General features: G+C 44.4%; 1 protein-coding gene across 1 annotated transcript in view; it reads right to left on the bottom strand.

Annotated features, from left to right (window-relative positions):
• Positions 1-5,290: 5,290 nt before the first annotated feature.
• The window catches only part of SLC4A9 (solute carrier family 4 member 9), a 1,068,229-nt gene continuing 1,051,723 nt past the window's right edge, over positions 5,291-21,796 (bottom strand). Inside the window, 1 exon segment of the mRNA XM_082254102.1 lies at positions 5,291-5,369. Coding sequence (XP_082110228.1) covers positions 5,316-5,369 — 54 coding nt within the window. The 3' untranslated portion in view covers positions 5,291-5,315.

The raw sequence follows: 21,796 nt of genomic DNA, 5'->3' as shown, positions 1-21,796 counted from the left end.
GTACCTGCAACTGCAGAAATAGGCTCAGATTCTGAATCCGAAGTTTCAGATAATAAGGGGTTAGGCGGGGGTCGCTTTCTTGCGCCCTGTCCCTGACAAGCCACTTCCACCCGGGACACAAAATTTTCCATAATAGCTGACAATGATTCAACCGTCAGTGGGGTGCTGGAGGATCCTGCAGACACCTCGAGGGGATCCAGTGGAGATACATGAGTGGCAGGGTCCATGTTAATTCAGGACACCTCTGCCAGAAAAAACAAAAACTTTTTTTTTTTTTTTAAATAAAAAATACCTCTTCTTTTTTTTATGTGTATCCCCCTAGCGCAATAGCGCCCCTCAGAGTACCTGCTTCTCGATCCCCACAGAGAGAGAGAGGGACCCTCAAGGCTCACCACCCGATGCAGAGAAGTTTCCAACCAACTGCAGTCAGCGTCTGTCTTTTACAGACTGGAAAGAGCTGTGTTAGTTTTCCCGGGTAGAAGGACGTGGCTCCGCCCCCTGTGTACGCCTTCCGGCGTTCCCAGCTCTCCACGAGGTAGCTGGGCTCATCAAACATGGCCGTCCCCATACGGGAGACAATAGACTCCAAAAACATGGCGGCCGGCGTGACCTGAGGACATTCATGCACCCGGTCTACGGCAAAATGGCGGCGGACTGCAGAAATCGTTTTTCCCAGCACATCCACCTGCATCTCTGCTAAATGGCGGTTTATCGATCTGCAGGAGGTACACTACAATTAAGGTAGGATTATACCTCCTATGTCTGTTGTAATACTACAGTCTGCTGGGTAGAGTGTTAGCTCTCAAACCAAGTCCACTTCCCACCAAACACATGCTGTATTTACAAGGGGGACTTTTAGTGTCAGACAGATACTGACCATGTATGGAGGGGCCCATAATTCATACTGCCTCATAACGAGGAAAAAAGGGAACGTTTACTCACCATACCGAACCGACAGGCACCCTCTCTTCACAATACCCTCTCCACCGGGGTGGGGGGTTGTGGACCACTCCGGACGCCTCGACTCTCTGGTTCCTGGCGTCCAAGCGAGACTTTTAACTCGCAAGGTCAGTCCCTCCAATGGGACTCTGTCGCGGCCGACCCAGCGCGGAGCTCTGGTCTGCACGCGCTCGTAGGCAGAAACTGGGGTGACCACTGGATCTCAACATCCAGCCCGTCGCCCGGCCCCGCATACTTACTTGAATGTGTCGCGGCCGACCAAGCGCAATGCAATGGTCTGCGCACGCTCGTAGGCCGGCTGGGGTGACCACTAGTGTCGCCCATTTCGGCGTATTTGCTTGAAGATCTCATAGGAAAAAACACTGGAGAAAACTACCTAAAAAATATTTTTTCTAAAAAAAAAAATCTTGCCAGGACCAGAGATCCCAGCAAGGAACTTAGGTCCTTACTCCTGACTAGACAGAAAAAAACTGATGCCTTGTAGCAGAGAGAGGGAGGATATACCCTCTGGGACTGCCCCTAGGGTGGAGCCAGAACGTTTTTTCTTTTCTGCCTAGTCCTACTCCTGCGGAGACAACATAACCCAGTTCTTGTGAATCAAGAAGACTACGTCTGTCAATGAGCGACAGAGAAACATATACAGGGCATTGAAATATGCATGCATTTGACAGACCATGTACCGAACCACATTGAGGACGCTCAGATGCACAAGGTGATCATAGAACCGGAAACGACCCTACGCGTTTCGGGCATAGAATAAGCCCTTCCTCAGGGGTCACCCAAAGTTCCAGATAAAGCACCTAGTATGCCTAAAGAAGCAAAATGTTTTAGTATATTATACAATAATTGTCTATGCATACAAAAATAAACGGTCATGTATTAATCTTGTAGTGCGTGCTTTCTGCTCATGAACCTACCCTTTGCGTCCAAACAATGGATTGGACCGGTCTGTCGAGTTAAAAAACGGTATTACTACCGTGTGGAGGGATGCCCAAGTTCCCAGAGGCCCGTTCAGGGCTGAGAATCCGTGAGAGCGTAAGGGAAATTAAAGTGGCTGCCCAGAGGGACCGACCGGGCACCACGATGACCAGAGAGTGTATGGCTCAATATGGACCACTCCCATGAAGGAGGATATGTTCTTGTATCGAACCTAATGCAAAAATATAAAGAATAAAGAGAGCAAGGAATGTAATGACCAAGAATGAGAATTTGCCCTATAAGTTGGTCATATCTGTCTTATGCTCTGAAAAGAGACATTTACCTGTAGTATATGAGGTGAATGAGACCACAGAGGGTCATATAGAGTAAAGGTAGTAATAGTCCTGTATAAACAGGGTCACAATGTGTGGTTATCTGTAAAAGTAAGGAGGTACAGAAAATAATTAGGGGAAAATGGTAAGACCATTGGGTTAAAAAACGGTATCAGTGTGATACGATGACACCAAGGGCCAGAGGATGCAGACACCCGGAAGTACGTGCACGGAAGAGCGTGATTGGAGAGAATACAGTGTTTAGAGTAGGAGTAAATCCTCTATCCATAGTCGAACATAGTGAAAAAAGAAGTGAGCGACATAACAACATAGCTTCCCATTTTGATCCTAGATATGCCTTGTCACAGTAGTACAGCCTCAAGTATATATAAAGTATCCTGTATCGCCTCTAGTGGTGTTTGTCATGGAGGCATGACATAGCCACTGTGCATAAATACATGGTATAATTGCAGCAATATGTATATATGTGCTCATAAGTGTGGGGAGTGCTGTCTACACATGTCAAGTCCAATTGCAGCAAGACATAGCCATGTATGTGCATAGGTATTAAAAAGTGAGAGGCATGCCGTAAGGAGGAAAGGAAAAAGGGTTGAGTAGTGGTATAAGACCAGTGAATGCAGGAGGTATGAATATTGTGATGTCAAACAATTAAAGAGAGGCCTTTAATACAACAATGCAATGGATACAACTAATATGTTACATTTGCCTCTTTGGGACTGACGTGTGATGCTAAAATGTGGATATATATTGTTATAATGCACTGTGCACAAATAACATGTTACATATGTTCTTTTAGGTGGGTTTGTGACGTTAAAATATGGATACGATACTGCCATGACACGTGTATATATATATATATATATTGTGTATTGCTTGTTACATGCAATTGATAGACCTATATTGGCCCATCATGGTGGACCCTCATCTGTTATTGGACTTGCCGGTGTTGCCATATTGAGCCATACACTCTCCGGTCATCGTGGTGCCCGGTCGGTCCCTCTGGGCAGCCACTTTAATTTCCCTTACGCTCTCACGGATTCTCAGCCCTGAACGGGCCTCTGGGAACTTGGGCATCCCTCCACACGGTAGTAATACCGTTTTTAACTCGACAGACCGGTCCAATCCATTGTTTGGACGCAAAGGGTAGGTTCATGAGCAGAAAGCACGCACTACAAGATTAATACTTGACCGTTTATTTTTGTATGCATAGACAATTATTGTATAATATACTAAAACGTTTTGCTTCTTTAGGCATACTAGGTGCTTTATCTGGAACTTTGGGTGACCCCTGAGGAAGGGCTTATTCTATGCCCGAAATGCGTAGGGTTGTTTCCGGTTCTATGATCACCTTGTGCATCTGAGCGTCCTCAATGTGGTTCGGTACATGGTCTGTCAAATGCATGCATATTTTAATGCCCTGTATATGTTTGTCATTGTTGTAATTTTTTGTTTTTTGTTTGTTCAACTTCTGTAATTTCAATAAAGCTACTTTATTTGTACAATACACAGTGTCTAGTGGCATTTACAGTCCCACTCCAAAAGGGGAATTCTTTGTACTTTACAGAACTGTTTCAGTTCAGCAATATTCTTGGGATGTCTTGTGTGAATTGCTTTCTTGAGGTCACAGCATCTCTCAATCAGGTTGAGGTCAGAACTCTGTTTAAGCCATTCTGTTGTTGATTTACTTCTATGCTTTGGGTCATTGTCCTGTTGCAACACCCATCTTCTGTTGAGCTTCAGCTGGTAGACAGATGGCCTTAAGCTCTCCTGCAAAATGTCTTGATAAACTTGGGAATTCATTTTTCCTTCGAATATAGCAATCTGTCCAGGCCCTGATGCAGCAAAGCAGCCCCAAACCATGATGCCCCCATCACCATACTTCACAGTTGGGATGAGGTTTTGATGTTGTTGTGCTGTGCCTCTTTTTCGCCACACATAGTGTTGTGTGTTTCTTCCAGACAACTCAACTTTGGTTTCATCTGTCCACAGAATATTTTGCCAGTACTGCTGTGGAACATCCAGGTGCTCTCGTGCAAACTGTAAACGTGCAGCAATGTTTTGTTTGGACAGCAGTGGCTTCCTCTGTGGTATCCTCCCTTGAAATCCATTCTTGTTTAGTGTTTTACGTATTGTAGATTTGCTAACAGGGATGTTAGCATTTGCCAGTGACTTTTGTAAGTCTTTAGCTGACACTCTAGAATTCTTCTTCACCTCATTGAGCAGTCTGCGCTGTGCTCTTGCAGTCACCTTTACAGGATGGCCACTCCTAGGGAGAGTAGCAGCAGTGCTGAACTTTCTCCATTTATAGACAATTTGTCTTACCTTGTACTGATGAACAGCAAGGCTTTTGGAGATACTTTTATAACCCTTTCCAGCTTTATGCAAGTCAACAATTCTTAATCGTAGGTCTTCTGAGAACTTTTTTGTGCGAGGCATCATTCACATCAGGCAATGCTTCTTGTGAAAAGCAAACCCAGAACTGGTGTGTGTTTTTTATAGGGCAGGGCAGCTGTAACCAACACCTCCAATCTCATCTCATTGATTGGACTCCAGTTGGCTGACATCTCACTCCAATTAGCTCTTGGAGAGGTCATTAGTCTAGGGGTTCACATACTTTTTCCACCTGCACTGTGAATGTTTACATGGTGTGTTCAATAAAAACATGGCCACATTTCATTCTTTGTGTTATTATTTTAAGCAGACTGCGATTGTCTATTGTTGTGACTTAGATGATGATCAGATCACATTTTATGACCAATTTGTGCAGAAATCCATATCATTCCAAAGGGTTCACATACTTTTTCTTGCAGCTGTATATAAAATTAATAAAGAAAAATTCACAAAATATAAAATCTCTGATTTTGCTGAAACAAATATGTAAAGAATAGAATATTTGTAATAATAGTAAAAAAAAAAAAAAAAATATTGTAATAATAGTAAAAAAGAAAATATATAATATCTGAAAAGCATCATGCTCAGATAAATGTTAAGTTATTTTTTTTTTTTTTGTGCGTACATTTATAAACATATTTGACACACGAGGCATCACCTTACCAAAAAAAAGTTCAGTTCCCATCCTTTATTCTAATTTACTGAAATGTTGATTTCTGGTCCTTTTTCTTGGTATTTTAGCTCAGACTAGAATGAAACAGAAGAAATATTTTGCCAACACTGACAAAGACATATAACTGAGATAAAAAATGAATGTAACACAAAACTCCTTTCAAAAATCACTTGCTTGTTTTTAGAGTTTCAACATATAAGCCTAAAATAAAATTAAATGATACACAATATGTATTATTGTAACAGCTATAATCTTCTTGGTTTTTACAAAGCACGTTTGTGTGGGTGTGCGGCCCACTTTGTATATACCAGTGATAGTAAACCTTGGCACCCCAGATGTTTTAGAACCACATTTTCCATAATGCTCAACTACACTGCAGAGTGCATGAGCATCATGGGAAATGTAGTTCCAAAACATCTGGGGTGCCAAGGTTCACCATCACTGGTACAGTATCTCACAAAAGTGAGTACAGCCCTCACATTTTTGAAAATATTTTATTATATCTCAACACACAGCCATTATTGTCTAAACTGCTGTCAACAAAAGTGAGTACACCCCTAAGTTAAAATGTCCAAATTGGGCCCAAAGTGTTAATATTTTGTGTGGCCATCATTATTTTACAGCACTGCCTTAACCCTCTTGGGCATGGAGTTCATCAGAGCTTCACAGGTTGTCACTGGAGTCCTCTTCCACTCCTCCATGATGATATCAAGGAGCTAGTGGATGTTAGAGACCTTGCACTCTTCCACCTTCCTTTTGAGGATGCCCCACAGATTCTCAATAGGGTTTAGGTCTGAAGACATGCTTGGCCAGTCCATCACCTTTACCCTCAGCTTCTTTAACAAGGCAGTGGTCACCTTGAAGGTGTGTTTGGGGTCGTTATCATGATGGAATACTGCACTGCGGCCCAGTCTCCAAAGGGAGGGGATCATGCTCTGCTTCAGTATGTCACAGTACATGCTGGCATTCATTTACAGTTCATCAATGAACTGTAGCTCCCCAGTAGGGATGATCGAACTTTTGAAAAGTTTGGTTCGACCAGAACACCCGAATTTCCCGAAAGTTAGGTTCGGATTCCCGGACCCCATTGCAATTCGGGAATAAAAAAAAAACATTTTGAGGCCCTAAAACCTAATAAATGCCCCTAAAATGTGCCTAGGGTTCTGGGTCATGCCCCAGGGACTATGAATCAGGCAAAAAAAGTTCTTAAAAATTGTCGTTTTTGATAGAGAGCCAATTATTGAAAAAATTATTGAAAAAAAAAATGAGATTTCTTTGGATTTAGTGTCTGGGGGTCTAAAAAGTGTACCTGTGAAGTTTCAGCTCTGTAGCATGTCCAGAACCAGAATTATAGCATGCCAAACCTTCAAAAATGACTTTTTTGCTTAACCGCGCCTTTCTTTTGCTCCTAATCAACTGCACAGCCAATGTGTATGATGGGGACATAATGCAGTGCACTGGGAACAAGATTAGAGTTTTTTTTTTTTAAAAAAGGTGCTGTCTCTTTAAATGTGGATATAATTACCGGGTGTATTTTCACAATGGGGTTATTGAAAACCAAATGTTTTCAAGAAGTCAAAAGATGTATGTAGATGCACTTTATTTCATGTAAAATGGTGTTTGGTGCACTTTAACTTTAATTCTCACAAGAAACAGACATATATGCACGGATACATTGAGGGTTAGGGTTAGGGGTAGGGGCCACAAAGTAGTGCACAGTGAACAAGATTAGAGAATAGAAGTAAAGGATGCTTAAAAATTGGGCCTTTGGTGGTGCCGATGATGCCTTGACACCATAACCCTACGAAAGTGCTGGTCATGAAGGCAATAATTGCCTTAGTAAGGAAAAAAATTGCAATGATATGCATCTGTGAAACAGGTGCGCAAAAATTGTTGTTTGGGTGTTGGCGGAGCCATACCACTGTAAGCCCAAAAAGCTGGTGTTGAAGTAGGCGAAAAAATTAAGATGATGTGTACCTGTGGATCAGGTGAGCAAACATTATGTTTTGGGTGTTGGCGGAGCCTCCCCACTGTAAGCCCAAAGAGCTGGTGTTGAAGAAGGCATAAAAATTATGAAGGTGTGCACCTGTGGAACAGGTGCGCAAACATGGTATTTTTGGTATTGGTGGAGCCTCCCCACCGTAAGCCCAAAGAGCTGGTGTTGCAGAAGGCCAAAAAATTATGAAGGTGTGCACCTGTTCCACAGGTGCGCAAACATGGTATTTTTGGTGTTGGCGGAGCCTCCCCACCGTAAGCCCAAAGAACTGGAGAAGGCCAAAAAAAAAATCTTTTCTAGTGGAAACTAAAATGAGGTTCTCTGAACCTAAACAGAATGAGAGGAGGGTTGGAAGGTGGCACCCTGGTCCAGGCTTAAACTGAGGCTCAGCTGCCACATCGCAATGATAGACTAGTCTACAAGGTCTGCATCAGGTGCATCAAAGCTTGATATCCATGACTGATTCATTTTAATGAATGTCAAACGGTCGACTGAGTCGGTGGAGAGTCTTGTTCGATGGTCTGTGACGAATCCTCCTGCTGAGCTGAATGCCCATTCCGATAGGACACTGGCAGCAGGGCAGGCCAACAACTCCATGGCATACTGGGCCATTTCTGGCCAGTGGTCTAATCTTAAGACCCAGTATGCCAGTGGATCGGATTCCTCACATGAAAAGCCCTCTGTTACTTTGTGCCCTGACGTAATCGTCCACCATGTGATGCAGACGCTGTCAATGTCAGCTGAGAGGCCTGGGCGGTGAGGAATAAAAAAAAAGACCGAAAAGGTATCCGTCAACCGCACGCCTTCTTCAACGCTCCTCTCGTGACCTGCAGTAGAGTCCATGGTATGTTGTCCCTGCCCCTGGACCCTATGGGAGTCAGGGAACGTGTTCACCAGAATCCTCTTGAGACTGTCCTCAAGGGATTTGATCCTGTGGACTCTCTGGGTGGATGGGAAAAGCTCAGAGACTTTTGACTTGTACCGGTGGTTAAGTAGGGTGGCCAACCAATAGTGGTCAGTCTCTTTAATGGCCTTGATTCTGGGGTCCTTTCGCAGGCTCTGAAGCATGATGTTTGCCATGCGTCGCAAATTTGCAAAGGTCTGAGAAGCTGACTCCTCGGGGTCACTCAAACGAAATGATCTTGAACGTGCTCCTCCTCCTCCCAGCCACATACTACTCCAAAGTGTCCCAAGGGAGTCAAACTAGGCCTTGCAGATTGCCGCATGTCTTCCTCCTCCTCCAAGCCTGCAAAAGTTCCCGAAGAATCGTCCTCCTCCTCTTCCACCCCTGGATCCTGCTCGGGCCTCTGGGAGCTAGGCATAATGGCACCAGGAATCACAGGATAAAGGGGGCCTTGAGAGGCAAGGAAGTCCTCCTCTTCCTCCTGCTGCTCTGCCTCCAGTGCCCTGTCCATAATGCCACGCAGAGTGTGCTCCAACAAAAGTACCGGTAGGGTGTCACTGATGCATGCGCTGTCCCGGCTGACCATCCTTGTGGCCTCCTCAAATGGGGAGAGGACAGCGCATGCATCCCTAATCAAAAGCCACTGCCGTGGTGAAAAAAAGCCCAGGCGTGCTGAGCCAGTGCTGGTGCCATACTCGCAAAGATATTCATTGAGGGCCCTCTGCTGCGTGTACAGGCGCTGCAGCATAGCCAAGGTGGAGTTCCAGCGGGTGGGCATGTCACAGACGAGGCGTTGTACCGGCAGGTGAAACTCGTGCTGCACTTCGGCCAAACATGCAGTGGCACTGTACGACCGCCTGAAGGGACTGGACACCCTTCTTGCCATCCTTAGCACATCCTGCATTCCCGGGTACGAGTTCAAAAACCGCTGTACCACGAGATTCAGGACATGCACCAGGTATGGCACATGGGTCAAATCCCTGCCGAAGGGCAGCCAGGAGGTTTGACCCATTATCGGTAACCACCATTCCTGGCTGCAGCTGGCGTGGTGTCAACCACCTCTGGGCCTGTGCCTGCAGAGCCCCAAGAATCTCAGGGGCAGTGTGCTGCCTGTCCCCTAGACACACAAGCTGCAGAACTGCATGACACCTTTTGGCCTGAGACATAGAATGGCCCTTTGAGCGCTTACGTGGTACCTCATCATATTCAAAGGACCATGCTGCAGAGGAGGGCATGGAGGAGGATGAGGAGGAGGAACAGGAGGGGGTAGAAGTGATCGATCTACCCGGATCAGCGACACCACCAGCTGTTTACAGACGTGGGGGCAATACTGGCTGCAGCACCGAGCTCTGGCTACAATCCCTGCCCATGTTTGCTTGACCAAGTGTCAGCCATCAGGTGTATCTTACGGCTGACTGACTTGGCCAGGGACAACACTACATTGCCTTCCACATGTTGGTATAGGGATGGCAGGGCCTTACGGGCAAAGTAATGCCGACTTGGCACCTGCCACTATGGAACTGCACATTTTGCAAAGTCGCAGAAGGGAGTAGACTCTACCAGGTTAAATGGTAAGAGTTGCAGAGCCAGTAGTTTTGCCAAACTACTGTTTAGACGCTGGGCATGTGGGTGGCGGGGAGTATACTTTTTTTTCGTTCCAGCATGTGTGGAATCGAAATTTGCCGTCTAGATGTTACAGCTGGTGTTGTGCTGGAGGTAGATGCGACACTGCATGCTATATCATCATCCCTGTCAGTGGAGGCTGCCAACAGGTGACGAGTGACTATAGCAGGGACAGACTGATGTGCAGGTGGAGCACAAGGAGGAGCGCGAGTACTAGGAGGCCGACTGACTGATCTTTGGCCCTTTTGCGGGTTCTTCAAATGCTCCTGCCAACGGGTCAAGTCTTGGGTTGTCAAATGCCTGGTTAGGCAGCTTGTACCCAAGTGGTTGACATTTTTGCCACGTTTTATTCCCTTATGACAAATCTTGCAGATCGCAACTGTTCGATCTGCATGAGATGTCTCAAAAAAGGCCCAGCAAGAAGAGGTTTGTATAGTGGCCCGGGAGACAACAGGTGCAGCCTTAGATGGAGTGGGATGTCTGTTCTCCCCTCTTGCTTGCTCTGCTTCCTATCCTCCTCAACCTCAGACCCAACATCAGACTCCATAAAGGACTGAGCATCAGGCATGGCCCGGTCGGGAGATAACAGGTGCGGCCTTAGATGGAGTGGGCCATCTGCTCTCCCCTCTTGCTTGCTCTGCCTCCTCCTCAACCTCAGACCCAACATCAGACTCCATAAAGGACTGAGCATCAGGCTGGAGTAGATGGCAGACACTGTGGTCAAACAGCTCAGCTGACTCCTCTGCCATGTCTGAAGTTGGGTCTAAGGGAGGACTTGAGGTGGACATGGACTCCTCTTTATTTGCTCTGCCAACTGCAGAAGACTGACCACTTTTCTCTGCCTAGGTCACTGTAGTTGCTGATGATGACGATGATGAGTGTTTGGTAATATAGTCCACCACCTCCTGTACGTACTGTGGGCGTATAGCTTGGCCACTGCGGAAGAACAATCGCAATAGTTGGCCTGGCTGAGGACTGACCACCACGTCCACCCTTGCCTCTATACACCCTAGAAGCTGTGTGTGTTTCCGCAGCAGGGCCACGTATGCCTTTCCTTGGTCTACCTCACATAGTTGTCACTGAGGCTTTGACAACTCTGCGCGGTGAAATTCACCTGCAAAACGCACACTGCTATGCGACCCAAAGTTTCGCTAAATACAGCATATGTGTGAGACGCAGAGTAGCAAAGCCTTTTGCACAGGCGTTAACTTGCCACTGAGGCTTTGGCAACTCCGCACGGTGAAATTTACCTGCAAAACGCACACTGCTATAGGACCCAAAGTTGTAGCTAAATACAGCAGATGTGTGTGACGCAGAGTAGCAAAGCCTTTTTTCTGACTCAAACAGCACAATCGCTGTATTTATAACTACACTGACAATCTGTCTGACAAGCTGACTGCTCTTCTGCTGATATGGAGCTTTACAAGCAATCGGCTATGCAGCAAACATTGTGTAACACAGCAGGAGTAACACAAATGCTTCCACTCTCTTCCACAGCCTCTGTATTACAGTGCTAGAGGTTAGGCGGGGCTATGTTATATACTGGGGGGCGTATTCACTCCTGATTGGCCTCTAGTCCCCGTAGTCACTCCAATCATGTTCCTAGCAGACTCCTGCCCCTCATTGGCTTTTACTGACGTTTCTGGGCCAACCACGGGCTTTTAAAGCCCACTTCCTGTCCCATTGCATTCTGGGCGGTTCTGGTGACCGAATTTCGAACTTTTACCTTACTTTTAAAAAGTTCGGAATTTGGCCGAATTTCGAACACCCAATGTTCGGGTCGAACCGATGGTCGACCCGAACCGTTCGATCATCCCTACTCCCCAGTACCGGCAGCACTCATGCAGCCCCAGACCATGACACTCCCACCACCATGCTTGACTGTAGGTAAGACACACTTGTCTTTGTACTCCTCAGCTTGTTGCCACCACACACACTTGACAACATCTGAACCAAATAAGTTTATCTTGGTCTCAGTTCCAGTAATCCATGTCCTTAGTCTGCTTGTCTTCAACAAACTCTTTGTGGGCTTTCTTGTACATCATCTTTAGAAGAGGCTTCCTTCTGGAATGACAGCCATGCAGACCAATTTGATAAAGTGTGCAACATATAGTCTGAGCACTGACAGGTAACCCCCTCCCCTTCAACCTCGGCACCAATGCTGGCAGCACTATTTCCCATACGTCTATTTCTGGATATGACACTGAACATGTGCACTTAACTTCTTCGGTCGACCATGGCGATGCCTGTTCTGAGTGGAACCTGTCCTGGTAAACCGCTGTATGGTCTTGGCCACCATGCTGCAGCTCAGTTTCAGGGTCTTGGCAATCTTCTTATAGCCTAGGCCATCTTTATGTAGAGCAACAATTATTTTTTTCAGATCTCAGAGAGTTCTTTGCCATGAACTTCCAGTGACCAGTATGAGAGAGTGAAAGAAATAACACCAAATTTAACACCCCTGCTTCCCATTCACAACTGAGACATTATAACACTAACGAGTCACATGACTGATTGGGCCAAATTTAGACATTTTCACTTAGGGGTACAGCAATTATGCCCCTAATAGTATTAGTGTTGGTTCACCACCAAAAAAAAAAAAAAAACACCCACTTCTGGAGCTGAAGGAATATAGATGCACAAGGGGGTACAGCAATTGTGCCCTTAATATTATTAGTGCTGGTTCACCACCAAAAAAAAAAAAAAACACCCACTTCTGGAACTGAAGGAATAGCATCTGAGATGCTCAAGGGGGTACAGCAATTATGCCCTTATATTAGTGCTGGTGTGCCAACAACAAAAACACCCACATCTAGAGCTAATGGAATAGCATCTGAGATGCACAAGGGGGTACAGCAATTATGCCCTTAATATTATTAGTGCTGGTTTGCCACCGAAAACAAAAACAACCACATCTGGAGCTGAAGAAATAGCGCCTGAGATGCACAAGGGGGGCAGCAATTATGCCCTCAATATTATTAGTGCTGCTGCGCAAAAAAAAACAAATTGCTGCTGAAGCAGAAGGACGCACTAGCACCTGCAACAAATAATGGGGAGAACTAATATCAAGCAACAGAACCTTATGCATATATATACATATATATATACATACATACATACATACATACACATACTACACTGGCTGATCTATTAATATATAAAATGCACAATCCACTAACTACCTGCCTAATCTCATCAGGGTGGATTTATGTAGAATCGTTCTTGCCAGACTAAGGTACTTAGGCATGGAACATAGGGTGAGTACCAGGATTGAAAACTAAAGGGGAGAGTCCAAAGGTTGGTGATAAATGGCGAGTACTCAGAATAGTCTGGTGTGGAAAGTGGAGTCACCCAAGGATCTGTCCTGGGACCGATCCTGTTTAATTTATTCACAAATGATCTAGGGGATGGGATAAACAGCTCAATCTCAGTATTTGTGTACAATACAAAGCTAAGAAGGGAAACAACTTCCACCCAACGAGGAAACTAGTGATGAGCTTCAAGTTCGAATCGAACATTGCCTGTTCACTCGTTCGTCAAATGACAAACAGATGTGCTTCTTCGCGGGAAATTTGAGCGCCCGCATCCATAATACACTGTGTGCGCACGGCACATGCAGTGCATTATGTGATTGACCAAAGCATGCACCCTGACCTCCATGCTTTGGCCAATCAAATCATCTCTGCCATGATTGGACAAAGGTGGCTGCCTTTAGCCAATCGTGGCTCAGGGGGTAAGTACACGCCCCACACTATATAAAGGCTGCTCGGGCAGCAGCCACGTGTAGAGTGACTGTGCGGGCGAGATAGCAAGTCGTTTATCAGTGTAATGTTCTGGTACCTTTGGGTACCCTAATTACTCTTTCATAAGTGTATGCGCCCCACCATTCGCTTTTGGTAAGGTGCGCATACACCTTTAAGACTGATGCTGTCATCACTGAGCGCCGGACTGGATGGCTATTTAGATCGCCGGCTCTCACTCACATGTGTTCGTTCAAACTGCTTTGTGCCTTGATGCTAACCTGTCTTGAAGCTCACATGCTTGCAAGCATACCTCGCTGTCGGAACCACGCTGCGCTGATCCCTGTATCCCGCTACCGGATCATCCGCTCTTGCCGAACCTCTCCTCTGCTACATTGCTATTAGTGATAAGTACCCCACAGGGGAAACCTCTATAACCTTTATACTAAAGCTTACACTATCTAGCTCTGCATACTAAGGACTATTACTACATCTGCATTATCTAAGATTGCTAGCTCTTGAGCCTACTACCACCTGTTCTTGCACTGGGTTGATCTCTCTTGTATGTCCACCTGCTACTCTGTCATCTACTACCATACATGATTGCTAAACCTATCTGCATCCCATCTGCTACTATCTTACTTTCAAGAACATTTCCTTTCAAGTGTCTGTCATCTACCATCTCTACCCAACCTGTCTCTTCAGCCTATCATCACTGTGTTACTATATACATAAGTCACTCTAGGAAACATCTTATTGAGTGTGTGTATTTACTTGCTGAATTGAGATCATCCACACATGATGAGTCATTGAGAGTTGGGATTGGTGTCTCAGCGTTTCTCTACATGACTACTGAAGTGGAATATTTCTGCAGCTGAAAATCCACATCATACGTAAAACGCAGGAGCGTTACAATCAGACAGTGCAGTGAAGTCTAATTGGAGACATTGCTAGCAGTGAGTTAGGCAGGGAGAGGATCATGTTTTTTCAGGCAGGGAGAGGATCATGTTTGAGGCAGGGAGAGGAGAGTCATTTGCAGTTTATCAGACAGTGCAGTGTAGTCTAATTAGAGACATTGCTAGAATTGAGTTTAAGCAGGAAGAGAGATCTGTGCTTTTTACAAGTTAAGAGATCAGATAGTGAAGTATATTCTGTAGTCCAGTATATACCATAGACTATATACCATATATTGATCTTTATCTATATATAGGACAATTAATTACATATCAGGCCATTCATTATCTATCGGTCATTTCAGCATACCCTATATCGATCTCTAACTAAAGTGGGGATCGAAAGTTTGGGCATAAAGAAGCCAAGGGAAGAAGGAAAAATCTCCAAAAAAGGCATCAAATTACAGATTAGACATTCTTATAATATGTCAACAAAAGTTAGATTTTATTTCCATCATTGACACTTTCAAAATTACAGAAAACCAAAAAATGGCGTCTCCAAAATTTTGGGCACCCTGCAGAATTTATAGCATGCACTGCCCCCTTTGCAAGGCTGAGACCTGCCAGTGTCATAGATTGTTCTCAATCATCATCTGGGAAGACTAGGTGATGTCAATCTCAAAGGTTTTAAATGCCCAGACTCATCTGACCTTGCCCCAACAATCAGCACCATGGGATCTTCTAAGCAGTTGTCTAGAAAACTGAAACTGAAAATAGTTGAAGCTCACAAAGCTGGAGAAGGCTATAAGAAGATAGCAAATCGTTTTCAGATGTCAATACCCTCTGTTCGGAATGTAATTAAGAAATGACAGTCATCAGGAACAGTGGCAGTTAAAGCAAGATCTGGAAGACCAAGAAAAATATCAGACAGAACAGCTCGCAGGATTGTGAGAAAAACAATTCAAAATCCACGTTTGACTGCCCTCCAGAAAGATCCCTCACTGGAGTTGTGGTACACTATTCCACTATAAAGAGATACTTGTACAAATATGGTCTTCATGGAAGAGTCATCAGAAGAAAACCTCTTCTATGTCCTCACCACAAAAATCAGCGTTTGAGCTTTGCAAATGAACATATAGACAAGCCTGATTCATTTTGGAAACAAGTTCTGTGGACCGATGAGGTTAAAATTGAACTTTTTGGCCGGAATGAGCATAGGTACGTTTGGAGAAGAAGGGGCACAGAATTTAATGAAAAGAACCTCTGTCCAACTGTATGGGGGTGGATCAATCATGCTTTGGGGTTGTATTGCAGCCAGGGGCACAGGGAACATCTCACGAGTAGAATTGAGCGGACACCTGGATGTCCGTGTTCGTCCGAACTTGAAAAAAACTTTCCGAACTTTACCCGGACACCGAACCCCATTGAAGTCAATGGGGACCCGAACTTTCAGGCACTAAAATGGCTCTAAAAAAACAATGGAAATGGCTAGAGTGCTGCAAATGGCAGCAAAATGTAGTTAAGAGCATGGCAAGTGCTCTGCAAACAAATGTGGATAGGGAAATAACTTAAAACAACAAAACAAACAGAAAAATAAAACAATTTTCTTCATCTGTGAAGGACGAGGGCCATATGGAGTAGGAGGGAGGTAGAGGTGGTGGTGGATGTGGCAGCGTAGGTGGAAGTGGCGGTGGAGGGGGACGAGGTAGCCAACACTGCTTTTTTTTAGTCATTTTAAATTAGGGTACACCCCACAAGAGTGAGAAAGATCAAAAATATAACAATGGCTGGGTAAGGCCGGTATCCATCTTTATTCTGCACAAGGTACGGAAAAGTTCTGTGGGATCCATGCCTGGTTCATTTTAATGAATGTGAGCTTGTCCACATTGTCTCTGGACAGGCGGCTGCGCTTGTCTGTGATAACGCCCCCATCCGTGCTAAACACACGTTCAGATAATACACTGGCTGCAGGGCAAGCCAGCACCTCCAAGGCGTAAAGGGCAAGCTCAGGCCATGTGCCCAATTTGGAGACCCAGAAGTTGAAGGGGGCAGACCCGTCATTCACTACATGTAGGTGTGTGCACACATACTGCTCCACCATGTTGGTGAAATGCTGCCTCCTGCTAAGACGTTCCATATGAGCTGCTGGTGCTGCTGTTTGTTGTGGCGTGCTGACAAAGCTTTTCCACATTTCGGCCATGCTAACCCTGCCTTCTGAGGTGCTGGCAGTGCCCTGGTTGCGTTGGCGACCTATTCCTCCTCCTCCTCCTCCTCTGCCTTGGCCTTGTGCTTCCACTGTGGCCCCGCTGTCAGGTGGGAATGCCAGCAGCATCGCGTCTACCAGCGTGCGCTTGTACTCGTGCATCTTGCGATCACGCTCCAGTGAGTGAATTAAGGATGGTACGTTGTCCTTGTAATGGGGATCCAGCAGCGTGGCCACCCAGTAATAGTAATCAGCACAAGTTAGAATGTGGGCAACTTGGCGGTCATTGTGGAGACACTGCAGCATGTAATCGCTCATGTGTGCCAGGCTGCCCAGAGGCAATGAAAGGCTGTCCTCTGTGGGAGGTGTATCGTCTGTGCCCTCTGTATCCCCCCAGCCACGCACCAGTGATGGCCATGAGCTGGCCTGGGTGCCACCCTGCTGTGAACATGGTTCCATCTCCTCCTCCATCTCCTCCTCCTCATCCTCCAGAACTGTGCCCCTGCTGGACAATTGTGTACCTGGCGTTTGTGGGTGCAGGAACCCACCCTCGGAGCCACTTGTGAATGACTGCCCTGAAAGCCTTGGAAATGATCCCTCTTCCTCCTCCTCCTCGCGTGCCGCAGCAGTTGGCACCTGCGTTTCATCATCATCGGAGACGTGCTGCAATGGTCCTTCCATGTACTCATCTTGAGAAATAAGTGGTTGGGCATCGCTGCACTCAATCTCTTCCACTTCTGGGGCAGGGCTAGGTGGATGGCCCTGGGAAACCCTGCTGACAGAGTCCTCAAAAAGAAGAAGAGACTGCTGCATGACTTGAGGCTCAGACTGCTTGCCTGATTTGCAAGGGGGTGAGGTGAAAGACGGTTGGACATCGGCTGCAGGTGCCAACTCTGACCTTTCTGCAGTAGACTGGGTGGGAGACAATGTGAAGGAACTGGAGGCACTGTCAGCAACCCAATCTACTATCGCCTGTACTTGTTCTTGCCTCAACACTTGTAGAGGTGCATAATGCCCTACCAAATACTGCTGCAGGTTCTGTCGCCTACTCACACTTGAGGAAGGTGTTTCACTAGTGCGTGTAGCTGGCACAGATCAACCACGTCCTCTCCTCGCAACAGGAGCTCTACCAGCAGCACCACGACCCAGGCCACGGCCCCTATTTGACGTTCTCCTCATATTTCTGTAATTTATGATCTTGCCCTAGAAAGGTGTTTATTGAATAGCGGAACAAAACAACAACAGTATCGCACGGGTGTATCTCACAGTCAAATATGCAAACTATGCCGCAATTTCATTTTTTTTACCCCAAAAGGGTGTTTATTAAATAGCGGAATAGAAAAACAGTATACAAATACAACGGGTGTATCTCACAGTCAAATATGCAAAGTATGCCACAATTTAATTTTTTTCACCCCAAAAGGGTGTATATTGAATAGCGGAATAGAAAAATGTATATAAAAAGGTGTATCTCACACGTACCGATACAGACTATGCCGCAATTTAATTTTTTTCACCCCAAAAGGGTGTATATTGAATAGAGGAATAGAAAAAATTATATAAAACGGTGTATCTTACACGTACAAACACAGACTAGGCCCCGATTTCAATTTTTTGTACCCTAAAGGGAGGATGAGGAAGAGGAGTAGGAGGAGTTCGGAACAGGAGGCAAACTGAAGCGCCCTGCAATGCTCGGCGGTGGAAGGAGATGCGCCAAACAAATTTAAAAGGTGTATCTCACACGTAAAGATACAGACTATGCCGCAATTTAATTTTTTTCACCCCAAAAGGGTGTATTTTGAATAGCGGAATAGAAAAAATTATATAAAAAAGGTGTATCACACACGTACCGGTACAGACTATGCTGCAATTTCATTTTTTTCACCCCAAAAGGGTGTATATTGAATAGCGCAATAGAAAAAAGGATACAAAACGGTGTATCTCACACGTACAAACACAGACTAGGCCCCGATTACAATTTTTTGTACCCTAAAGGCAGGATGAGGATGAGGAAAAGGAGTAGGAGGAGTTCGGAACAGGAGGCAAACTGAAGCGCCCTGCAATCCTCGGCGGTGGAAGGAGATGTGCCAAACAAATTTAAAAGGTGTATCTCACACGTGCCAATACAGACTATGCCGCAATTTTATTTTTTTCACCCCAAAAGGGTGTATATTGAATAGCGGAATAGAAAAATGTATATAAAAAGGTGTATCTCACACGTACCGATACAGACTATGCCTCAATTTTATTTTTTTCACCCCAAAAGGGTGTATATTGAATAGAAAAAGTTATATAAAATTGGTGATTTTTCAATAGCACATGTGAACACAGCAGTGTCTTATGTTTTATGTCACGGTCAGCAGCAGGCTATGAAGGGAAAAAAAAAATTCCCCTTTAAATTTGTAATTTTTAAATAGCAGATTAGAACAGCACTCTGTAGTAAAATATAGCTGAATGCTGCACACAACAGACTGATAAAAAGATTTTTTTTTCTCCCTCCTCCTCCTCAGTGGGCTCAAGTGAGGGCAAAAAGATTGTTCACTGCACCACCCCCCACACAGCAAAAATCGATGTAGATCGCTAACGGACGATTGTTCTGTCCTGTGTCTCCTAATCTCTCCCTGCCTACTCTCTCCAGCCTGTCCCTAAAATGCTTTTCTATCTTTCCCTGCCTACACTCCGACCTGTCCCTGCATTCTTTTCGGGCACAATGTTTTTTTTCCCTGTCTGTCCCTAATCAGCAGCAGCCAGCACCGTTGTGTGTGCTCTCTCCCTACTCGAGAACAGACTGACGCACAGTGCGCTGTGTCTCTAACTTATAAAGACCTGGGTCACATGCTTCAGCTGGCCAATCACAGCCATGCCATTAGTAGGCATGGCTGTGATGGCTTCTATGGCACACCAGTTAAACGCTTGTTGATTGGCTTTTGAAAGCCCGCCATTAAAACCGCGCCATTACATACAAAACAGGAAATAAAATTACCGAACATGGATTTTAAACCCGAACATACAGTAAAGTTTTCGGGTCCGTGTTCGGGTAACAAAAATCCAATTATCCGGTACGGACCCGAATAATACAGTCCATGTTCGCTCAACACTACTCAAGAGTAGAAGGAAAAATGGATTCAATAAAATTTCAGCAAATTACCCGGGGGCAGGATACCAGCAGTGTCACAGACGTAACCCTTCCTCCCTCTACTGCGGTGCTCATTTCTGTCGGATGACCTGGACACCCTGAGACATAGGCCGGCCACCTTCTCTCCTGTTCCACGGCTCCACAAGCTCAAGGCACATTGCATATCTATTAGAGGGATGGCATCACCCGGTGGACTCCTTTACTATCATGTCTGCTTACCATCAACCTTTGTGAGTTGCTGCTATCTATTTGTTTTTATACATTTTTATTAAAGCAGTCTGCACCCAGAGCGCTTTTCTGTTTTTTCTTGTTGTTCCAGAGCTTCCTTCCTCATCTCTGAGAAAAGCTGCCTGGTGCAGCAGGACTTTTTACCATTTTATTATATTATTATTTTCTTACCATTGTCCCTTATAAGACTTTTAAAAAGACTTTCTCATTGGACTTGTTATGATTAATACATATTACTATTAATGCTGTGCGGATGGACTCTTTAGCGCTTATATATTTGTGTTTTTTACATGCTATGAAATGGTGGTGCAAATAATAAATAGAAAAGTTAATACCACTTGAAAGTGCTTAGTGACAATATATATATATATATATATATATATATATATACGCGGTAACGGAATTAATAATTGAAAATAAAGTGACAAGGTGCACACATAAATATCAAATGAAGTGCTGCCAATACTCACCATACTACCCAACAAGGGGTCACCACTGATATTGCCGCATGAAGATTGTTTTCACCTGTATACACTAATTATGGCCTGCTTCCGTCAGCTGACACCCAGTCACTTTATTTGATTATATGTGCACAGTGTCACTTTATTGGTTATACCTTGTGTAGCTGACATATCTCCACCTTATTGGATACTTCTATTTGCACAATGACACTTTATCATAGTGTCCATATCATTTATTTCTTAGCGTTAGATTGCACTTATCACTTTATTTGTTTTTTATGTGTGCACTTTGTCACTTTATTTTCAATTAATTATTCCGTCACCACATAAATATATATATATTGTCACTAAGCACTTTCAAGTGGTATTAACTTTTCTATTTATTATTTGCACCACCATTTCACAGCATGTGACACCTTTACATTTTTTTATTGTGTATTTATTTATTTACTACCGTTTATCTACCATTATACCAGCTATTTTTAGCTTACTGTTGGATTCTTTTCTTTTTTACAGTATTTATTACTATTGCCCTGAATTATCTGACATTACTTCATTGATTGGATCTCTTTGTTAGTAGACAGCGCCATTTCCCTCCTTTTCCTTATCAGGCCATTTAGTATCTATCGGTCAGTTCAGTGTACCCTTCATTGATCTCTATCTACATATAGGACAATTGATTAGCTATCAGACCATTCAGTATCTATTGGTCAGTTCAGTGTACCCTATATTGATCTCTATCTACATATAGGACAATTGATTAGATATCAGGCCATTTATTATCTGTCAGTTCAGTGTACCCCATATTGATCTCTACCTATATTTAGGACAATTGATTGGATATCAGGCCATTCATTATCTATCGGTCAATTCAGTGTACCCTATATTGATCTCTATTTATATATAGGACAATTGATTAGATATCAGGTCATTCATTATCTATCTGTCAGTTCAATGTACCATATATTGATCTCTATCTATATGTAGAACAAAATATATTTAAAGGATAGAGCCACTTTAGTACTAATTGAGGCATGATTTCTCGAAACGCTAAATTATTTTGACCGGTTTCGCCAAAAAGCAGGCTTCCTCAGAAAATGATAGCGCAAGACAATGACTCTTCTATCAAATACAAAAAATATGTGTCAAATACATGGAGTAAGCAAGACAACAAATACAGAGTAATTAGCATTATGAACAGCAAACTGTATTCTTTTATATTCATGCTATATGGAAAAACCCCCTCCCATAGACACCCAAGAGAAAAACTTGATCCAAACCTGCAGATGGAGCAATTATGGAGAAACGATGTTGTAAGTG

The sequence above is a fragment of the Pelophylax lessonae genome (assembly GCF_965119305.1).
Source record: "Pelophylax lessonae genome assembly, chromosome: 4".
In the NCBI taxonomy this organism is placed as follows: Eukaryota; Metazoa; Chordata; class Amphibia; order Anura; family Ranidae; genus Pelophylax; species Pelophylax lessonae.
The sequence above is the reverse complement of the archived record's forward strand: the minus strand, read 5'-3'. Positions and strand labels throughout refer to the sequence as shown.